The sequence below is a fragment of the Scardinius erythrophthalmus genome (genome assembly GCF_964197995.2).
Source record: "Scardinius erythrophthalmus genome assembly, chromosome: 1".
Classification (NCBI taxonomy): domain Eukaryota; kingdom Metazoa; phylum Chordata; class Actinopteri; order Cypriniformes; family Leuciscidae; genus Scardinius; species Scardinius erythrophthalmus.
The window spans coordinates 3,584,975-3,603,745 of record NC_138221.1 but is presented as its reverse complement, the minus strand read 5'-3'; the positions used below and the strand labels follow the sequence as shown (position 1 = coordinate 3,603,745).

At 44.1% G+C, this 18,771-nt stretch overlaps 2 protein-coding genes across 4 annotated transcripts in view; both read left to right on the top strand.

Moving 5' to 3' along the window:
- The first annotated feature begins 370 nt into the window (after positions 1 to 370).
- srebf2 (sterol regulatory element binding transcription factor 2) lies at positions 371 to 16,516 on the top strand. 3 transcript variants are annotated; one of them, XM_081385269.1, is made up of 22 exons: positions 371 to 629; positions 4,063 to 4,337; positions 5,124 to 5,265; positions 5,373 to 5,509; positions 5,596 to 5,748; positions 6,079 to 6,156; positions 9,413 to 9,688; positions 9,843 to 9,957; positions 10,584 to 10,735; positions 11,408 to 11,609; positions 12,128 to 12,303; positions 12,396 to 12,645; positions 13,099 to 13,265; positions 13,430 to 13,622; positions 13,702 to 13,807; positions 13,893 to 14,002; positions 14,082 to 14,214; positions 14,296 to 14,461; positions 14,551 to 14,727; positions 14,819 to 14,918; positions 15,006 to 15,243; positions 16,033 to 16,516. In XM_081385269.1, the coding sequence occupies exons 1-21, from the start codon at positions 548 to 550 to the stop codon at positions 15,212 to 15,214; spliced, it is 3,399 nt and encodes a 1,132-aa protein (XP_081241395.1). In that variant the 5' UTR covers positions 371 to 547; the 3' UTR covers positions 15,215 to 15,243; positions 16,033 to 16,516. The 3 variants fall into 3 exon arrangements, with proteins under 3 accessions (XP_081241395.1, XP_081241394.1, XP_081241396.1); XM_081385268.1 differs by having other exon boundaries at positions 15,006 to 16,516; XM_081385270.1 differs by lacking the exon at positions 6,079 to 6,156 and having other exon boundaries at positions 15,006 to 16,516.
- An 801-nt stretch (positions 16,517 to 17,317) lies between these two features.
- Positions 17,318 to 18,771, top strand: part of LOC308702450 (nucleolar protein 12-like) — an 11,294-nt gene continuing 9,840 nt past the window's right edge. The window contains exons 1-2 of the mRNA XM_081385301.1: positions 17,318 to 17,675; positions 18,287 to 18,392. Of these exons, the coding sequence (XP_081241427.1) occupies positions 17,575 to 17,675; positions 18,287 to 18,392 (207 nt within the window). The 5' untranslated portion in view covers positions 17,318 to 17,574. The remainder of the gene's footprint in view (positions 17,676 to 18,286; positions 18,393 to 18,771) is intronic.

Genomic DNA, 18,771 nt, shown 5'->3' with positions numbered 1-18,771 from the left:
AGAATAGATAAATGTTATTTAACTTAAGTTGTTATCGTCTCTCTGCTGGTAAAAGCGCTAAAATTAGGTTGTGTGAAGATGATGCTGATGATGTAACCACACACAAAGAGAGACTCTTCAGCCTTATTTGCATATTTAACTGACCTTTCACCAACCCGCTGCCTGCTCATTAAATATTCATGAACTCTTCATTCACTCAGAGCGGCCTGGGCGGAGTTTAGTCTGAGGGGCGGGACGAATGCAAATGAGCAGAGCGCCTCTGCTCATCGACGTACAATCAGGCCACGCTCGAGCGGGCGATCTGATTGGACGACAGCGCCCGATCTTACGACGGCTAGAGCCGAGCGCGAGCCAATCAGGCGTCATTCTCACTGTTTGTGAATGACGTCACTGCTGAGGCGCAAGATGGCCGCGTCTAGTCGGTAAACGATCGTCCGACCGCGGAACCGAGCGAGTGTGTTGATGCTGTGAGCGAGTGAATACACGGAGTGTGTAAATGCTGTGAGCGAGGGTTGAGGAGCGAATAACCCGACGGAGACTCGCGAGGATGGACGCCTCCGAGTTCATGGACACGATGGACCCGAGCCTGTCCGAACTGGGCGATGAGTTCACCCTGGGAGACATCGACGGTGAGAGATGATGATGATGATGATGATGTGTGTGTGTGTGTGTGTGTGTGTGTGTTCAGATCAGTGTTTTTCTGTGTTGTTTGCACTGTTATAGAGTCTATCATGTGCGATCGTCTACAGTAAATCTTCATAAAACACGTAAAAGTACTGGATATATATATATATATTTACATTATAAAAGATATATATTATAATACTATGGCAGCAGATAAACAGTTGAGCCTGGACTGGTTGTTCAGGTGGTGATGATGATGATGATGATGAACTCTTCGTCATCATCATGCGTGTGTCAGTGTCAGTCTGATGAATCAAGAGTGCAGGATAAAGATATTGGTGTAATCGGTGTTAATATTGTTATTAGTGTTGTTATTAGTGTTATTAGAACCATTTGAATAGTTTTAGTCATTTTTTTAGTCATCTGAATTGTTTTGAATTGTTGTTATTGGTGTTGTTATTAGAGTTATTAGCGCTGCTTTTTGGTGTTTTTGTTGTTATTAATGTTACTAGTGTTATTGTTGTCATTAGGGTTATTATTACTGTTGTGTTGTTATAGTTGTTGTTTTTAGTGTTATTATTGTCATTAGGGTTATTATTAGTGTTGTTATTAGTGTTATTGTTGTCATTAGAGTTATTATTAGTGTTGTTATAGTGTTTGTTATTAGTGTTATTGTTGTCATTAGAGTTATTATTAGTGTTGTTATAGTGTTTGTTATTAGTGTTATTGTTGTCATTAGAGTTATTATTAGTGTTGTTATAGTGTTTGTTATTAGTGTTATTGTTGTCATTAGAGTTATTATTAGTGTTGTTATAGTGTTTGTTATTAGTGTTATTGTTGTCATTAGAGTTATTATTAGTGTTGTTATAGTGTTTGTTATTAGTGTTATTGTTGTCATTAGAGTTATTATTAGTGTTGTTATATGTGTTTTTGTTGTTATTAGTGTTAATAGTGTTATTGTTGTCATTAGGGTTATTATTAGTGTTGTTATATGTGTTTTTGTTGTTATTAGTGTTAATAGTGTTATTGTTGTCATTAGGGTTATTATTAGTGTTGTTATTAGTGTTACTAGTGTTATTGTTGTCATTAGGGTTATTATTAGTGTTGTTATCGGCGACGGCGTTATTAAAGTTGTGGTTTTTAGTGTTATTATTCAGGGCTGAACGTTGAGGATTTTTTCCACTGGCCCGGCCGGCTCACCACTATAAAGTAATGAACAAATAAAACAGGCCTAGTTATTCTGTCTGCAATGTTTTTGACCCATAACCGTAATAAATAAGGTTGTGACACCAAAAGCTACTAGCCTAACTCATATAAATGTAAAATACTATTAAAAGACTAATACAATAAGAGCTAATAATAAAATTACAAGCACAAACACAAAAGAAGAAAAAAACTTACAAATAAAATAAACAGTGTTTTTCAGGTTGAAAAAAATAATCAAATGTTAAATAGCACTGCATAGTCTTCACTGTAGACTGTTGTTATTGTTAGTGTTATTATTTATTGGTGTTGTAATTGGAGTTATTGGTGTGGCTTGTTATTAGTGTTGTTGTTATTGTTTGTGTTATTAGTGTAGTAAGTGTTGTTGTTGTTGTCGTCGTTATATAGCTATCAAGGCCGTGCGTTTGATTCAGGGCCGCATGAACTGATAAGCATGTAAAAGTCAGTGAAAGTCATGAATGAAAGTAAATGTTACACACACACACACACACACACACACACACACACACACACACACACACACACAGGTGATTCTCAGTCAGTGATCAGAGCTTTATATCGCTGATCATTTAAACGTCAGGTTTACAGCGTGAGCCGACTCTAGTTCTCCTGAAGGAGTGTGTGTCGTGTGGAGATGACGAGTGTGTGATCAAACACACACACACACACACAAGCTAAACCTCTCTGTGAAGGATCATGTGAACACACACTGAATCTGGTCGTCCGCTCCTGTGTCTCTCGGTGATTCTCTCTAAAGACACACACACACACTAACAGCTGCAGTTTCCTCATGTGTGTGTGTGGGTATTTTAATTTGCACATGGGTGTGATAGTGAGTAATGTGTGTTTATGTGTGTGTGTGTGTGTGTGTGTGTGTGTGTGTGTGTGTGTGTGTGTGTGTGTGTGTGTCCAATCTCTGGTGTTTCTAAAGCTTAGTAAGATCCAGAAGCCGATAACTGATATATTTGCAGATAAATCAACATATTTATACACTTTTTTGAGAGTCTGTTGACAAAAACAAAAGTCTCACCATTAAAAGCTCAGCATAAATCACACATATAGTGAACTGGTGTAAGATTCATCAACTTTTCACATTAATTTTACTCTCTGATGGCCAATAATAATAATAATAATAATTTGCCTTACAAAGAAATAAAATAATGCCTAAATAATGCAAACAAGTCATTGGACAACACGTATAAAAACTAGAAATGCATGTGCCATGGATAAATCAAATAGTCTACATCCAGACAGTAATGATTTCAATTCAACCATATCGCTTATGAAAATAATATGAGAAAAAATTTTGTTTTTGTAAAAGAAATGACTAACTAGGAGCCCTGGGAAACTGAAGAGCTTGCTTTTTCTTTGCTTTTTTTCTCAATCATATGCCACTCAATACTTCTATATCCATATTTATATGATCACAGCGATTTGATCTGAGAGCATTCTTCTTTATTCAGCCGAGTCTGACCAGAATGAAGCGAGCCGTGAGTTTCGACTGGTTTAGTGGTGAAACGGGCCATTGCTCCACTGGAAACACTGGTTTGGCTCGTCCTGTGCGCGCTGGGACGTGCTTTATGATGTGTCACTCATTACTGATGATGTAAATCAGTGCTTCACACACAATAAACACAGCGTGTCGAGGTCTGATGTGTGTGTTATCTGTCACTGGCCTTGAGTCACTGACCTTCAGCTCATTATCTCAGGTCAAAGGTCACGGTCAGGAGTGTGTTAGACAGCAATTGACCTTTATTAAAGCTCCGCCCCTTTCACCTTTACACAGCCTCCCATTATAATGAGGTGTATTATTACTGCTTTCATAACTGTGGCATCAAAGTCGTTCACGGCACATTTGATTTAGTTTTAGTCGTAATCTTTTGAGTTTTGACTGAAATGCCACTTAGTTTTAGTCATTTCTTTAGTCATCTGAATTATTTTACTCTAGTTTTAGTAGAAGAAATACAATACGACTTTAGTCTATTCTAAATCTACAGTATTTAGTCCACTAAATATAATGGGTTTAGTTCAAGTGTAATGCATTCATTTACAATTTCTCTAAAATTTCCGTTGACAAAAATAATGAAATGATTAATTATAATGAAGGAAATTAACACTGAGGGCTTTGAGGCTCTTCACTGAATGATTTCAGCATGTTACTCACAACAGTCACAGTGTGTGTGTTATAATATGTTGTGTGTTTGTGTGTGTCAGAGATGCTGCAGTTCGTCAGTAATCAGGGGGATTTCCCGGATCTCTTCGAGGATCAGATGGGGGGCGGATCTGTGGCCCCCGTGAGGCCCCTCCCACTGACGGCCCCCAGCGCCATCCTGACCCCCCCACACACACCTGTGCAGACCAGCAGCCAGACACACACACAGACACAGATACAGACGCAGATACAGGCACAGACTCAGACACACACACAGACGCAGATACAGACACGCACACCGCCGCTGCTGCAGCCTCGACCACAGCCCATCACACAGGTGAGTCTGACCACACCCCCTCACTCTCTGACCACTCCCCTCACACTCTGACCACACCCCTCAACTCATTGACACACCCATCACACATGACCACACCCACTCAAACTCTGGCCACCCCCTCACTCTCTGACCACACCCCTCACTCTAACCACACATCACATTCTCTGACCACACCCTTCAACTCTCTGACCACACCCCCTCCATATCTGACCAGTCCCCTCACACTCTGACCACTCCCCTCACTCTATGACCACTCCCCTCAACTCATTGACACACCCCTCTCACTCTGACCACACCCTCTCACACTCTGACCACACCCCTCACTCTAACCACACATCACATTCTCTGACCACACCCTTCAACTCTCTGACCACACCCCCTCACTCTCTGACCACACCCCTAAACTCTGGCCACTCCTCCTCACTCTCTGACCACACCCCCTCACACTCTCTGACCACTCCCCTCACACTCTGACCACTCCCCTTCACTATCTGACCACTCCCCTCACACTCTCTGACCACACCATCACACTCTTTGACCACACCCCCACTCTCTGACCACACCCCTCACTCTAACCACACCCATCACATTCTCTGACCACTCCCCTCACTATCTGACCACTCCCCTCAACTCATTGACCACACCCATCACACATGACCACACCCTCTCAAACTCTGGCCACACCCCTCACTCTCTGGCCACACCTCCTCGCGCTCACCCAGGTGCGAGACTCATAACTCATGTTGATTGAGCAATCACATCTCACGCAGTGCTCTGATTGGTCAGGTGCAGACGTTCCCCATGCAGACGCTGGCTGTGCAGACGCAGGCGCAGCCGCAGACGGTGATGCTCACGCCGACCGCCAACCCGTCCCGATTCATCCAGAACCAGGTGATCTGCCAGCAGAACCACGGCACGGGCTTCCAGGGTGAGAAACACACACACACACACACACACACACACACACAAAATCTGATTCGCATTTACCTAATGCACACAAGGAAAACACACGCACTAGCGCTGCTCTCCTCTCAGTCCTCCAGCCGCAGATGCAGAGCATTATGACATCACCGCAGGTCCAGCCAATGACGATCCAGCACCAGCGTGTGTTGACCTCGGCCGGTCAGACCATCCAGACGCTGTCGACGACGCCCATGCACACCATGTCACCTGTACGTCACATGCACACATTTACCCACAATGCAGTTCACAACCTGTGTATAGTGTATTCTGATGCTGCGTTCTGATTGGCCCTCAGCTGTTGGTGCACCAGCCTCAGATCCTGAAGACGGACTCTCTGGTCCTGACCACACTGAAACCGGACGGGACGCAGGTGCTGTCGACCGTGCAGAACCCGACGGGCATCACGACCCTCACCGCGCCCATCCAGACCACCGCCCTGCAGGTTCCTGTACGTCACATGACATGAACAGGCGTCACACTACACTCACAGCCATGATAGACAGGCAGAAATATCAATACCTTAAAAATACAGTTTTTTATTTTCCATCAAATACTAAACTGAAATTGCTTATATATTTGTTACATTGTTGTAAGAAAATATTGTTAAACGCATAGAAGTCACTATAGTAGACAGCTATAAATAAGCATTTATTGCGTATGGGTTTTGATGGCATAGTTGCACATCGACCACCCCAGTGGACCCTAGTGCATCACCGTATACACTGCCACCAAGTGGCAAGCCTTTGTATGTGGACACTTTTTTTTTCTCCAAACCAAGATGGCCGACGGCCAGTCAGACATTTCAAGTTGTTCCGGAATATCCATCCATTCCTTCTATCCTAGGAGACTCTTGCAGGTAAAAAAAAAAGGAGTAATATCATTGATTTTAGATTCTAATTAATCATCTGTTTACTATATTGGACAAGATGCATCACTAGCGATATTAGAGGCTACAGTTCGTACTGTTACTGTGGCTGTTCTTCTTGAAATCTGCAGTAACTGGAAACACATGTATTTGTGTTATTAAAATGTAGTAAAGCATGTTACTTGTAACTTCAAAAAGTAATCTGATTACGTAATGCATGTTATTTGTAATGCGTTACTCTACTCGTAACATCAGAAACATAATCCAGGGTTTCCGCGGGGCATTAAAAAGCATTAAAAGGATTTTGTGAAAATGAAGGCCTTAAATGGCATTAAAAAGCTTTAAATTTGAATCCTACAGGCATTAAAAATGTATATGATCAATTTAGCTTTCATAATTAATCATTTTTTTTTGTTGTCGCAAATTATGTACGTTAGTGTGATAAACACGCAGAACCAGTTTGGTGATTGCTTCCGGCCGGAGCAGAACTCCCGTGATGTGGAGGTGACGCGGGTCATTTTGAACAGCAGGAACAACAGGAATAAAATAGACCAAATGGGAAAGTGCAAATTCCAGCAGAAGTGGCTGGAAGACAAACAGTTTAGGACATGTTTGCAGTCCGTTGGTGCTCAAAATAAAGAAGGATTTCGCAGCGTTTATCAAAAGTGTTTAAGTTGGGTAACTACAATGGCAATGGGAATCAATGCCGTAAAAATATAATAAAATATTTAACGCAAAATGCAGCATCCGTTCGTTTTTGTCATCCTTTGGGTAGCGTTACATTATATGATCCCGCTCTTATTCATGCAAATGCTTTTAAACGCACTGCCTGTGAATGTCCTGTCTATGTGACGCACACGCGCGCCAGAAAACGGTTCTCCTTCGCGCTTGTGCGAACAATAACACACACAACAATTATGCCAAAATGTCTGTTTTGTGGAGTATCCTCATAGCATAAGAGCAGTCTTAAATTAGGGAAATAAAGTCTTAAATGAATGTAAAGAGAGAGAATGAGGTGTGCGTGAGATGTGTCGGTCAGCAGCGGCTGCTCTTAAAGGGACAGCGGCCAATAATGCTTTCTGTCAGTAAAGTTAATCACTGAACAAAGGGAACAGAGAAAATCACTCACTGCTATTGACTAAAGAGCTCTTGTAGCTTTAAAAAGGATTAGTCTAGATATTTAATTTATTAAATATGCCGTGCAGACTGTTTGATAACTTTATTCAATTACTGTATACGTCCTACCTGTCAGACTTAAATTAAACACTTAAAATAAGTGTTTTTAATTGCGATTAATCACAGAAAAAATGTGTGATTAATCGAGTTATTTTTTTTTAATCGATTGACAGCACTTGGGTCGTGTATGGCATTAAAAATGTAAAAAAAAGGCATTAAAAAGCATTAAATTTAATTGGAAGAAACCTGCAGAAACCCTGATAATCTGATTACATAATGCACATTACTTGTAGTTACTTTACTCCTTACACTGCTCATTTCAGGTGAGATTGAAAACCCCTGATCGCTAGTCTGAGAACATCAATAGATCAGTGTAGATTTGAGTCTGAGGTTTTCCCAGAGAGAGGAGAGCTAAATGTGTCCAAGGGTAAATCGACAAACTCTGGTAGACTGGAGGGAGCCTAAGCGTTTTCCACATCAGTGTTTCCCAACCACTGTGCCGTGGACAATATCAAATGCCAATAAATAAATGAATGAATGGCCTAATGGTTAGAGAGTCAGACTAGTGACTCCTGAAGGTTGTAGGTTCGAGAACATGAATGAGGTGCCTTGAGCAAGGCTTGCAGTGTTTGTGTGTGTTCACTACTCACTACTCCTGATGTGTGTGCGCTAACTGCATGGGTTAAATGCAGAGGAGTATGGGTTACCACACTTGACCCTCAAAAAAAAAACCTTGTATCTCGTAACCTCGGAAACTTCGTATTTTTGTTTTATTTTATTTTTAAAAGTCAATGCTATTGGTCATCCTTTACGTCTGTTACTGTATGTGGGTTTTACAAATTTTACAATGAAACATCGTAACTCCATTCATCAATACCAGCTTTGATGACACAGTGATTCATTCTTTAATTAATATGAGGTTTTCATCCGACAGTGATAATATGCAAATTTGTTGTTTTATCAACACCAACATCATATAGCTACTTATATGGCCTTATTGTGTTCATACCTGAACTTGCCGTGGGATTTTGTTTTACTTTTTATTTTAAAACTTTACCATTGCAAAAACCGGTTGGGAAACACTGCTCCACATAGTTGAGTTTCCACAGCTGTACCTTCACAATAATTGAAGCTGTAATATAGTTTTAGTATAGATTTACATGATTTGATATCATTTTAGTCATTGGTTTGTTAATACACACAGTATTGCTGTGTTATTACTGTATTATTTTTAATATCGTATCTCTTGATTTAAAAACATAAACACATACTGTCCACTCAAATGGACATCTGAAAATCTCTTTGAAAAAAGTGTGTTAAAAGAAGTTTCTTGGACTAAAAAAAATCTTAGGGTTAATGTTTTTTTAATTGATATATTTTTTTATTTTTTTTGTAAGAAAAAAATATACAGCATATATAAAATGTCTTACTGCATATGATTTATTTATTGACGTTTTATTATGCTTAAGATTATTTTATTCAGTTTCTACTATGAGTTTGTCATGAGAATAGCCTTTGCTGCTGATTTGCCGTTAAATAAATAATTAAGAATACCTAAAGAAATTTCGTTAATATATTTTAAAAAAAGGAACTTGTTAGATTTTCTATCAAATATTAATCTGAAAGACCTAATTTGAAAAAAAGGCCTTATATGAAAGACTGAAAATGATATATTAATGGTTTCTTTATATGTTTGCAAGAATGTATTATTACACATGATTTTCTTAATTCATTAAAGTATTACTTTTATTATGATTATTAATTTCTACTATGAGTTTGCGATGAAAGTAGCCTTTGCTGCTATGGCGTTAAATAAATAAATAAATAATATATATTTTTTATTTACAATATTTAAAAATAATTATTAATATAAATATATAAATATAGAATTATAAATATTTTTTTAAATATGAATGTCTTACAATGTCTTGTGTAGTTTTCCCTCATGAGCATGTCTGGTAGTTTAAGAGTGTTTAAATAGTTCAAGAGAGATTTTAACTGGACAATAAAGTAAAATAAACACTTTCCATAATTTTCCTTTTTACGGTTGTGTCGTCGCTCTCTTTCACAGACGCTGATGAGCAGCAACATCCTGACCACCGTTCCCATGGTGATGGGGGGTGGAGACAAGCTGCCAATCAAACAGCTGTCGACAGGCTCCGCCCACACTGGGGGTGGAGCCAGGGTGGTCCTGGATCAGGGATTGGCTGTTGCCACAGGACCAGGAGGAGTCGTGAAAGAGGGCGAGCGACGCACGACACACAACATCATCGAGAAGCGCTACCGCTCGTCCATCAACGACAAGATCCTGGAGCTGCGCGACCTCGTCATGGGCAACGACGCCAAGGTGTGTGTGCCGCCGCATGAGGGTCTGATTGTCAAGTCATTATATAGCGCTTTTTACAGTACAGAGTGTTTCAAAGCAGCTTTACTGAGATAACAGGAAAATAATGATCAATAATATTGCTGACTATTCAATGATTATCTGTGTTGAATGACAGATGCACAAGTCTGGTGTTCTGCGCAAAGCCATCGACTACATCAAGTACCTGCAGCAGGTGAACCACAAGCTCCGGCAGGAGAACCTGGCGCTGAAGATGAGCAGCCACAAGAGCAGTGAGTCCATCACACCGTCACTTCACTGGATACGCTTACATGCAGCCTCAGTATCCGGTAGTTGTCGGATGGACGGATCAATCGCACTGAAAATTGAATTGAATCGATCTCAATGAGACTTCCATCAGATTGAAAGGGGTTTATTCCTTTTCTAATGCGATCGAGAGAACATGTGAACACTCGATCGGATTGTAAACCAAAACTGAGAGGGAACAGCGGGAAACTCTGTATATTTGTGTATTTGTGTCAAAAAATATATTCAGATCTGAAGCTTGTGACATATGAACACACACACCAACCCGATCACATGTTCAGCGCTCATGTAAACACTACGCTCAGGTTCATCATCTGGAATGGATTCAGTCTGACCGAAACTGAAGTTGTGCATGTAAACATGGCCACTGATGTGTGTGTGTCGGAGTCTGTGTGTGTCAAGTCATCTTCATTTATATAGCGCTTTTAACAATGTAGATTGTTCCAAAGCAGCTTTACATTGATAATAGGAAATAGTCTATGTGTGAGTCAGAGTATGTATGTGTCTGATGATCTCTCTCTCTCTCTCTCTCTCTCTCTCTCTCTCTCTCTCTCTCTCTCTCTCTCTCTCTCTCTCTCTCTCTCTCCGCCAGAGTCTGTGTGTGTGTCTGATGATCTGGATCTGAAGCCTGAGTCGACGTTCATCTCTCCTCCTCCGTCGGACTCGGGCTCCAGTTCTCCCGCTCAACTCTCGCCCTTCTGCCTCGACTCTGAGCCGGGGAGCCCGCTGATGGAGCACGAGCAGGTGTGCGCACACACACACACACACACACACACACACACACACTGATGGAGCACGAGCAGGTGGATGATAATCACACTGTTGACACATCAGCCCTATCATACACAACGCTAGGCGCGACGCAAGTGTGTTTTTGCTATTTTCAGCCCGACGCAGTTTTCATTTTCGCGTCCTGCGCTGAGTTGTGTAAATAGGTGTTGTGCATCCATGGTGTGTTCAGGCGCATTGTTGGAGCCTTGATGTTTCGAGGAACTGAAATAGACTGAGCCATTAACCATCTGAGACCTGCTCTAAAGTCAGTGGCGCAGTATTTTATTTGTTATTTAAAGGGTGCGTTAGTAATGTGCGCCTATAGGCGGGGCCACAATGCGCGAACACTCTGCTTATTACACACACATACTCTGCTTATTACACACACAGGGACGCACAGCTGCACACAGACATGCCGAATATAAAAAATGATTGGTTTATTGCACGTTACACCCAAAACACACCCATTAATCATTAAGAGAATCATTAAGAGACAACCCTTTTAGACCATGCGCTGGGAGCGCCGACCATTTGTCCCATCATTAAATGATCAAAAGTGGATTCGGTCACGCTCTGTGTGCGCTGTAGACCATGAGCTGGTTAAAACAGGGCTCTGAGTCTCTAACTGGAGCATGTGTGTTCCAGGTGAAGAGCGAGCCGGACTCGCCCTCGTCAGTCGGTGTGATGGACCGTTCGCGGCTGCTGCTGTGCGCGCTCACCTTCCTCTGCCTGTCACTCAACCCGCTGCCGTCTCTGCTGCGCGCCGACGAGGACCAGGCGGGTCTGAGCGCTTCCCACGGGTCCTCACGCTCACTCTTCTCTCTGCCCGGACACACACAGAGCTTCGGTGAGTTCAGGAGCGCAGGAGGGGTCATGTGGTGGTGTGAGGGGTGTGGTCACAGTGAGAGGGGTGTGGTCAGAGTGTGTGAGGGTTTGTGGTCAGAGAGTGTGAGGGGTGTGGTCAGAGAGTGTGAGGGGTGTGGTTAGAGTGTGAGGGGTGTGGTCAGAGAGTGAGGGGTGTGGTCAGAGAGTGTGAGGGGTGTGGTCAGAGAGTGTGAGGGGTGTGGTTAGAGTGTGAGGGGTGTGGTCAGAGAGTGAGGGGTGTGGTCAGAGAGTGTGAGGGGTGTGGTCACAGTGAGAGGGGTGTGGTCAGAGTGTGTGAGGGTTTGTGGTCAGAGTGTGAGGGGTGTGGTCAGAGTGTGTGAGGGTTTGTGGTCAGAGTGTGAGGGGTGTGGTCAGAGAGTGTGAGGGGTGTGGTCAGAGTGTGAGGGGTGTGGCCAGAGTATGTAAGGGTGTGGTCAGAGTGTGACTCTCTGAAGTTGTCACCTGTCTGTCTGTCTGTCTGTCTGTCTGTCTGTCTGTTAGGGGCGTGGCTATGGTGTGTGCTGCCATGGTTTCTGGTGTGGCTGCTGAGCGGGGTGGGCGTGGTCTGGGGGTGTGTCCGAGTGCTGTACCTGTGGGAGCCGGTCACGCCCCTTCACTCGCCCACCTCAGTGCGCTTCTGGAGACAGCGCAAACAGGCCGACCTGCAGCTCTACCGGGTGAGCAAACACACACACACACACACAGTGAGTTTGATATTTGTGCTGCAATGTGATCAGGTGCTGATTGTGTGCGTGTGTGTGTCTCTCAGGGCGATTATGCGGGCGCTGTTGCGAGCCTGCAGACGTGTCTGTCCGCGTTATCCAGAGTCCTGCCCTCCTCCACGCTCGACGTCATGTGCTCCCTCTCCTGGAACCTGATTCGCTTCTGCCTGCGGAGGCCCGCCCCCCTGGGCCGGCTGCTGCGTTTGGTAGGAGGACGACACGAGGGGGAGGAGTCACAGACCAGCTCCCGGGACGCAGCGCTGGTGTATCACAAGCTCAGCCAGCTGCAGCTCACAGGTGTGTGTGTGTGTGTGTGTGTGTGTGCGTGTGTGTGTGTGAGTGATGTCACATGAGCAAACAGTGAGTGTGTGCTTGTGTTCAGGTAAGATGGAGCGGCGTCCGCTGTGGGGTGTGTGTGTGTGTGTGTGTGTGATGATGTCACATGAGCAAACAGTGAGTGTGTGCTTGTGTTCAGGTAAGATGGAGCGGCGTCCGCTGTGGGGTGTGTGTGTGTGTGTGTGTGTGTGTGTGTGTGTGTGTGTGATGATGTCACATGAGCAAACAGTGAGTGTGTGTTTGTGTTCAGGTAAGATGGAGCGGCGTCCGCTGTGGGGTGTGTGTGTGTGTGTGTGTGTGTGTGTGTGTGTGTGTGTGTGTGTGTGTGTGTGTGTGTGTGTGTGTGTGTGTGTGTGTGTGCGTGTGTGTGTGTGATGTCACATGAGCAAACAGTGAGTGTGTGCTTGTGTTCAGGTAAGATGGAGCGGCGTCCACTGTGGGGCGTGTGTGTGTCTCTGAGCGCCGTGAATCTGACTGAGAGCGCAGCGGGGAAGATGTCTGTGACTCAGCAGATCCAGATCTACGTGACGGCCGCCATCAGCCTGAGATCAGCTCTGGGGAAACACCTCAGCTGTGTGCCCGTGAGTACACACACACACACACACACACACACACACACACATACACACACACACACACACACACACACACATACACACACACACACACACCTGCAGCACTGGGGAAACACCTCCTAATATCCTACTAATGATTAATAGTAACTGTCTGTCTTTCTCTCTCTCAGGGTTATTTGTTAAGCTGTGCCGAGGCTCTGGCCTGTCAATCAGACTCTAAGCCCCTCCCACCGGACGCTAAGCTCCTCCCAGACTGCCTGCGCTGGATCTTCACGCCATTGGGCCGTCAGTTTTTCCTGAGCTGTGATTGGTCGGTGAGGTCCGAGAGCAGCGAGCAGGTGTTCACCTCTCAGAGAGATGAAGGTAACAAACACCGACACACTGATGGACACACACACCGAGTGTGTGTAGCTGCGGGTTTAACGTGTGTTTGTGTGTGCAGCGGATCCCATTGCACAACTGCACCGCTGCTTCTGTGAGAAACTGCTGGAGAGAGCCGTACACACACTGATCGAGCCTCAGAGCAGCAAACACGCCGAGGATGCTGGGTAACACACACACACACACACACACACACACACACGTTAATTCCGTCCAGCTAGTGACGCTGTTTCCCATCATGCCTCTGTGCAGGGAGTTCACCGGTGTGTTGGAGTTCCTGCAGCTGTTGAACAGCTGTACTGAAGACTCCGCCCCCTCCACCGCCCCTTTCCCCGCGCTGGCCAATCAGAACTCAGCCTCAGGTGCGTGTCACTCCCTCCACACTGTGTTTTCACTCGTCTCCACACACACGCTGATGTCTAAACGGTGTGGTCTGTGCAGTGAGGGACCCCGTGTGCCGCTGGTGGGCGTCGGTCCTCAAGGCTGCGGTTCATTGGCTGCAGGGTGATGATGCGTCGGTGAGGTCACTGCTGGCGGAGGCAGAGCGGATGCCGCGAGCGCTTCACACGCTAGAGTGAGTGTTTGACCGTCTGAGTGTGTTTAGACCCATGATGCCCCAGTCTAACGTGTGTGTGTCTGTGTGTGTGTGTGTCAGTCACCCTCTGCCCAAGGCCGTGCTGGCGCTGTGTAAGGCGGTGCAGATGAGTGTGTGTCCGCAGAAGGGCGAGGGAGTCGTGAGCTGCCTCAGCCACTGCCAGCGCGCCAGTGCTCACCTGCACATCAGTGTGTGTCAGTCACACAACAACACCTGGCTGCACAAGGTACACACACACTCATGACCCATTTAACACACTCTATTGCTACAGTTATAGTTATCCTAGTTTTACACTCGATCACTCTCGACACTCAGGGGGTGGAGCTTCTGGTCTGTGACCTCCTCCTGACTCTGAGAACCAGCCTATGGCAGCGCGGGGGCGGGTCCAACGGCGAGCCTGGCCCCGCCCCCGGATCCCAACTGGCTGGATTCCAAAGGGACCTGAGCTCTCTGCGGAAGCTCGGACAAGCCCACAGACAGGCCCAGCACAAGGTGACCTTTGACCCCAGCTACAGCTGACCCCTGCGCTTGACCTCTGCATGTTTCAACACGTGTGTGTGTGTGTGTGTGTGTGTGATTTCAGCTGTTCCTGCACGAGACGACGGTCAGGCTGATGGCAGGAGCCAGCCCCACTCGCACACACCAGCTGCTGCGACACAGAACACACAACTACACAACAGCAGGTACACACTCACACACTCACTCACAGGTTAGCTGATGCTGTACTGTATGTGTTGACGTCCCGCTGTGTGTGTGTGTGTGTTCCGCAGCCGCCGGCGGAGAGCGCGAGAGAGCTCATGCTATCCTGCTAGCGTGTCGTCACCTGCCGCTGCCGCTGCTCACGCCGCCGGGTCACCGAGCGCGGCTGCTGGCTGAAGCCAAGCGCACGCTGGAGAGAGTGGGGGACCGGCGCTCACTGCAGGACTGCCAGCAGATCCTGATACGCCTGGGGGGGGGCACCACCATCGCTGCCTCATAACACACACACACACACACACACTGGAGAGAGTGGGGGACCGAGATAATGAAGAGATTAAATTAGTGATTATTGAGCATTATTGATGAACACCTGCTGTTAACAAGCAGAATCACATGTGAGTCATCATTATGATGATCAGTGTTTTCTCTAGTTGGGCTCTTGACCCTTACATTATTAACATTACACTTAGTTTGGCAGCTGTAACTGAGTTATAACAGTCAGATGAGCACAGAGAACAGGTGATCACCTTAAACTCAAACACCTTGAATGTGCTTCTGCTTGTTAACAGCAGGTGTTCATCAATAATGCTCAGTCATCACTCAATTAATCACTTAATTATTAGGGAGTTTGCCGTGTATGGTTCAAAAACGCTATAGTATTTACTAGAAAAAATACTATAGTATATTATAGTAAAATTACTCATATGGGACACTTTCACACACACATACACACACACACTGCTGCGCCTCGGAGAAGGGTCCACCATTCCTGCGTCATAACACACACTCTCTCTCTCACACACACACACACACACATACTCAAAACTCTCCTTTCAGGCTCATATTCATCCCTGAATATAGTTACCAATCAGTTATATTTATAGTTTAAACAGAGTTTAGAAGTAAATGTTTAATTGTCATGATAATAATAATGTTAGATTACATTATCCAAGTGACAAATCAGCAATGCAGAGGACGTGCGTTTGCAATGGATGTACATGAAGAACAAACACTCACTGTTGAGCCCTGATGTTTGAAACTTGAGATTCACACTGAGGAACACACACACACACACACACACACACACACACACACAAGTTGTACAGAACTGTGTCATAGACCAAAGTCTTGTAGAGCGCTAGTGCGAGACAGACATGGAGGGTTTTATATAATTATTCCACATGCCGACTTTAATGCCTCATCATGTGTAATTACTTCATATTTAGTGTCTGGCGTGTTTTTGTTATTTTGCTTCAGTAGTTTGTCTTTATCCTTTTATATATTTGGAAATGTGACAGCAGGACTTTTATTATGACAACACGTGATGATGATGATGTAACGGTCACACACACACGACAGAAGTGAGCTGTAAATAGAGTAACAAGGAATATAAAAACTAGCGTGTGTGTTATGTAGTGTTTTATTAATTTAATCTAAAGGTTCTGGTCGTGTTTTAATATCTAACTATAATAACTCTCTCCGCAGCTCCGTCACATTCACTCTTTCTTTCACGTGTTGGTATGAATTTCTACGTCTTTTGACTTTTGTTTTGTAATAAAACAGCAGATGCCGTTGAAGAACCATCATGTCTCTGTGTGCATTTGATTAAACACGACATACTAGTTACTTTCTTTTGGTTTATTATAGTGCTTAGAAAATATGACATCAATATGTCACTTTTGTGGTCATATGTACTATGTTTTGATCATGAATGATAAAATCTTTAACGTTGAAAACGCTTTAAAAATCCACATCTATTCTTTGTGTATTTATTACCTATAAAAACAGGATGTAAAACACATTTATAAGTGATACATATTTGGGCGCACAAAAACTACTGGTACTTTTAGGTAATGGTGTATAATTTAGAAACATTCATGTAAACGAACATTTCAATGGTCAAAAATGTGTGAACGGCTAGTGATGGCCGCTTCGTGAAGCTTCGAAACCTTTATGAATCTTTTGAATCGAATCAGTGGTTCGGATCGTCAAGAAAAGTCAATGCGGATTCAATGAAATCGCCCTCCAGCGGCGAAACATTGAAGTGTCTGTGATTTTTACATTTATAGACGTTTTAATTAGACATTAGAATATTTAAAATGAATAATAGTCGGGTATCGGCTTGTTTACAAACTAAACAAGCCCTGAACATGTATATAAGAACACGTATTATACAAACGCTTGGTATTTAATCTTATTAAATGATTAGTCAATTGCATATGATATATTTTACTTTCAATAAAACATTTGCAATGGGTTTGTAGAAGCTGTTTTTATGTATGTTTGGTATGAGTTGTTGTTGTACACTGTTCTGATCAGCAGGGGTGCCAGAGTGCGGGGTTTCGAACGCTTTGAAACACTGATTCATTTGAATCATTCAATTGATTCGATGCTTTGAAAAGCTTCGTCTCTCCCATCACTAGTGTGAACGAGATGAAGTCGACAATATTAGTTTTTTTTTTTTTTTTGATACATACACTAACATATAAATGACCACAAACGTGAAAAGTTTTTCTTCAGGAGGACTTTAATTTTTCGATGCGCGTTCTGTGGAGGACCTTTATTTTGGCACTTCCGGCAGCTTCCCCAGAAGCGGAAGTTGAGCAGCGCGTCACACGTGTTTAGTGAAACTGGTGGGAAATGGCGAAAACCAGCAAAATAAAGCAGAACTCAAAGTTTAAAAGCGGAGGGAAACAGAAGCAGCGTAAATGTGTGCTGATGTTCGATGATCAAGACAGACAGTAAGTGACATTTATTCAGCACTTTAATTATGAAGAGGGTTTAAAGCGAATCACACAGCAACAGTAAATCAGTGTATTTACGTGCATTAAATACTGTGGCATTAATGTATACCCATACATCAATACTTATGCATAACACACATAAACAATAACATACACACACACACACTCATATACACATGTGTATAATGTCACAGTGTGTATACACACACACACACACACACACACACACACACACACACACACACACACAGAGTTGCTGTGTGTGTGTGTGTGTGTGTGTGTAATGTCACAGTATATACACAGAGTTGCTGTGTAAATGTGTGTGTGTATAATGTCAGTATATACACACACACAGACTTGCTGTCTAAAGTTGTGTGTGTTACATTTACACAGCAACTCTGTGTGTGTGTAATGTCACAGTATATGTCACAGACTCACACACACACACACACACACACACAGAGTTGCTGTGTAAATGTGTGTGTGTGTTTGTATAATGTCACAGCATATACACAGTGTCGCTGTGTAAAGGTGTGTGTGTGTGTATAATGTCACAGTGTAAATACACACACAGAGTTGCTGTCTAAAGGTGTGTGTGTGTGTGTCAGGGATTTCCTGACGGGTTTCCACAAGAGGAAGCTGGAGCGTCGGAAAGCAGCGCTGGAGGAGATGAGGAGCAAACTGAAGGAGGAGCAGAAGCGCGTCAGAGAGGAGGTGTGTGTGTGTGTGTGTGTGTGTGTGTGTGATGAGGAGCAAACTGAAGGAGGAGCAGAAGCGCGTCAGAGAGGAGGTGTGTGTGTGTGTGTGTGTGTGATGAGGAACAAACTGAAGGAGGAGCAGAAGCGCGTCAGAGAGGAGGTGTGTGTGTGTGTGTGTGTGTGTGTGATGAGGAACAAACTGAAGGAGGAGCAGAAGCGCGTCAGAGAGGAGGTGTGTGTGTGTGTGTGATGAGGAGCAAACTGAAGGAGGAGCAGAAGCGCGTCAGAGAGGAGGTGTGTGTGTGTGTGTTTGTGTGATGAGGAGCAAACTGAAGGAGGAGCAGAAGCGTGTCAGAGAGGAGGTGTGTGTGTGTGTGATGAGGAGCAAACTGAAG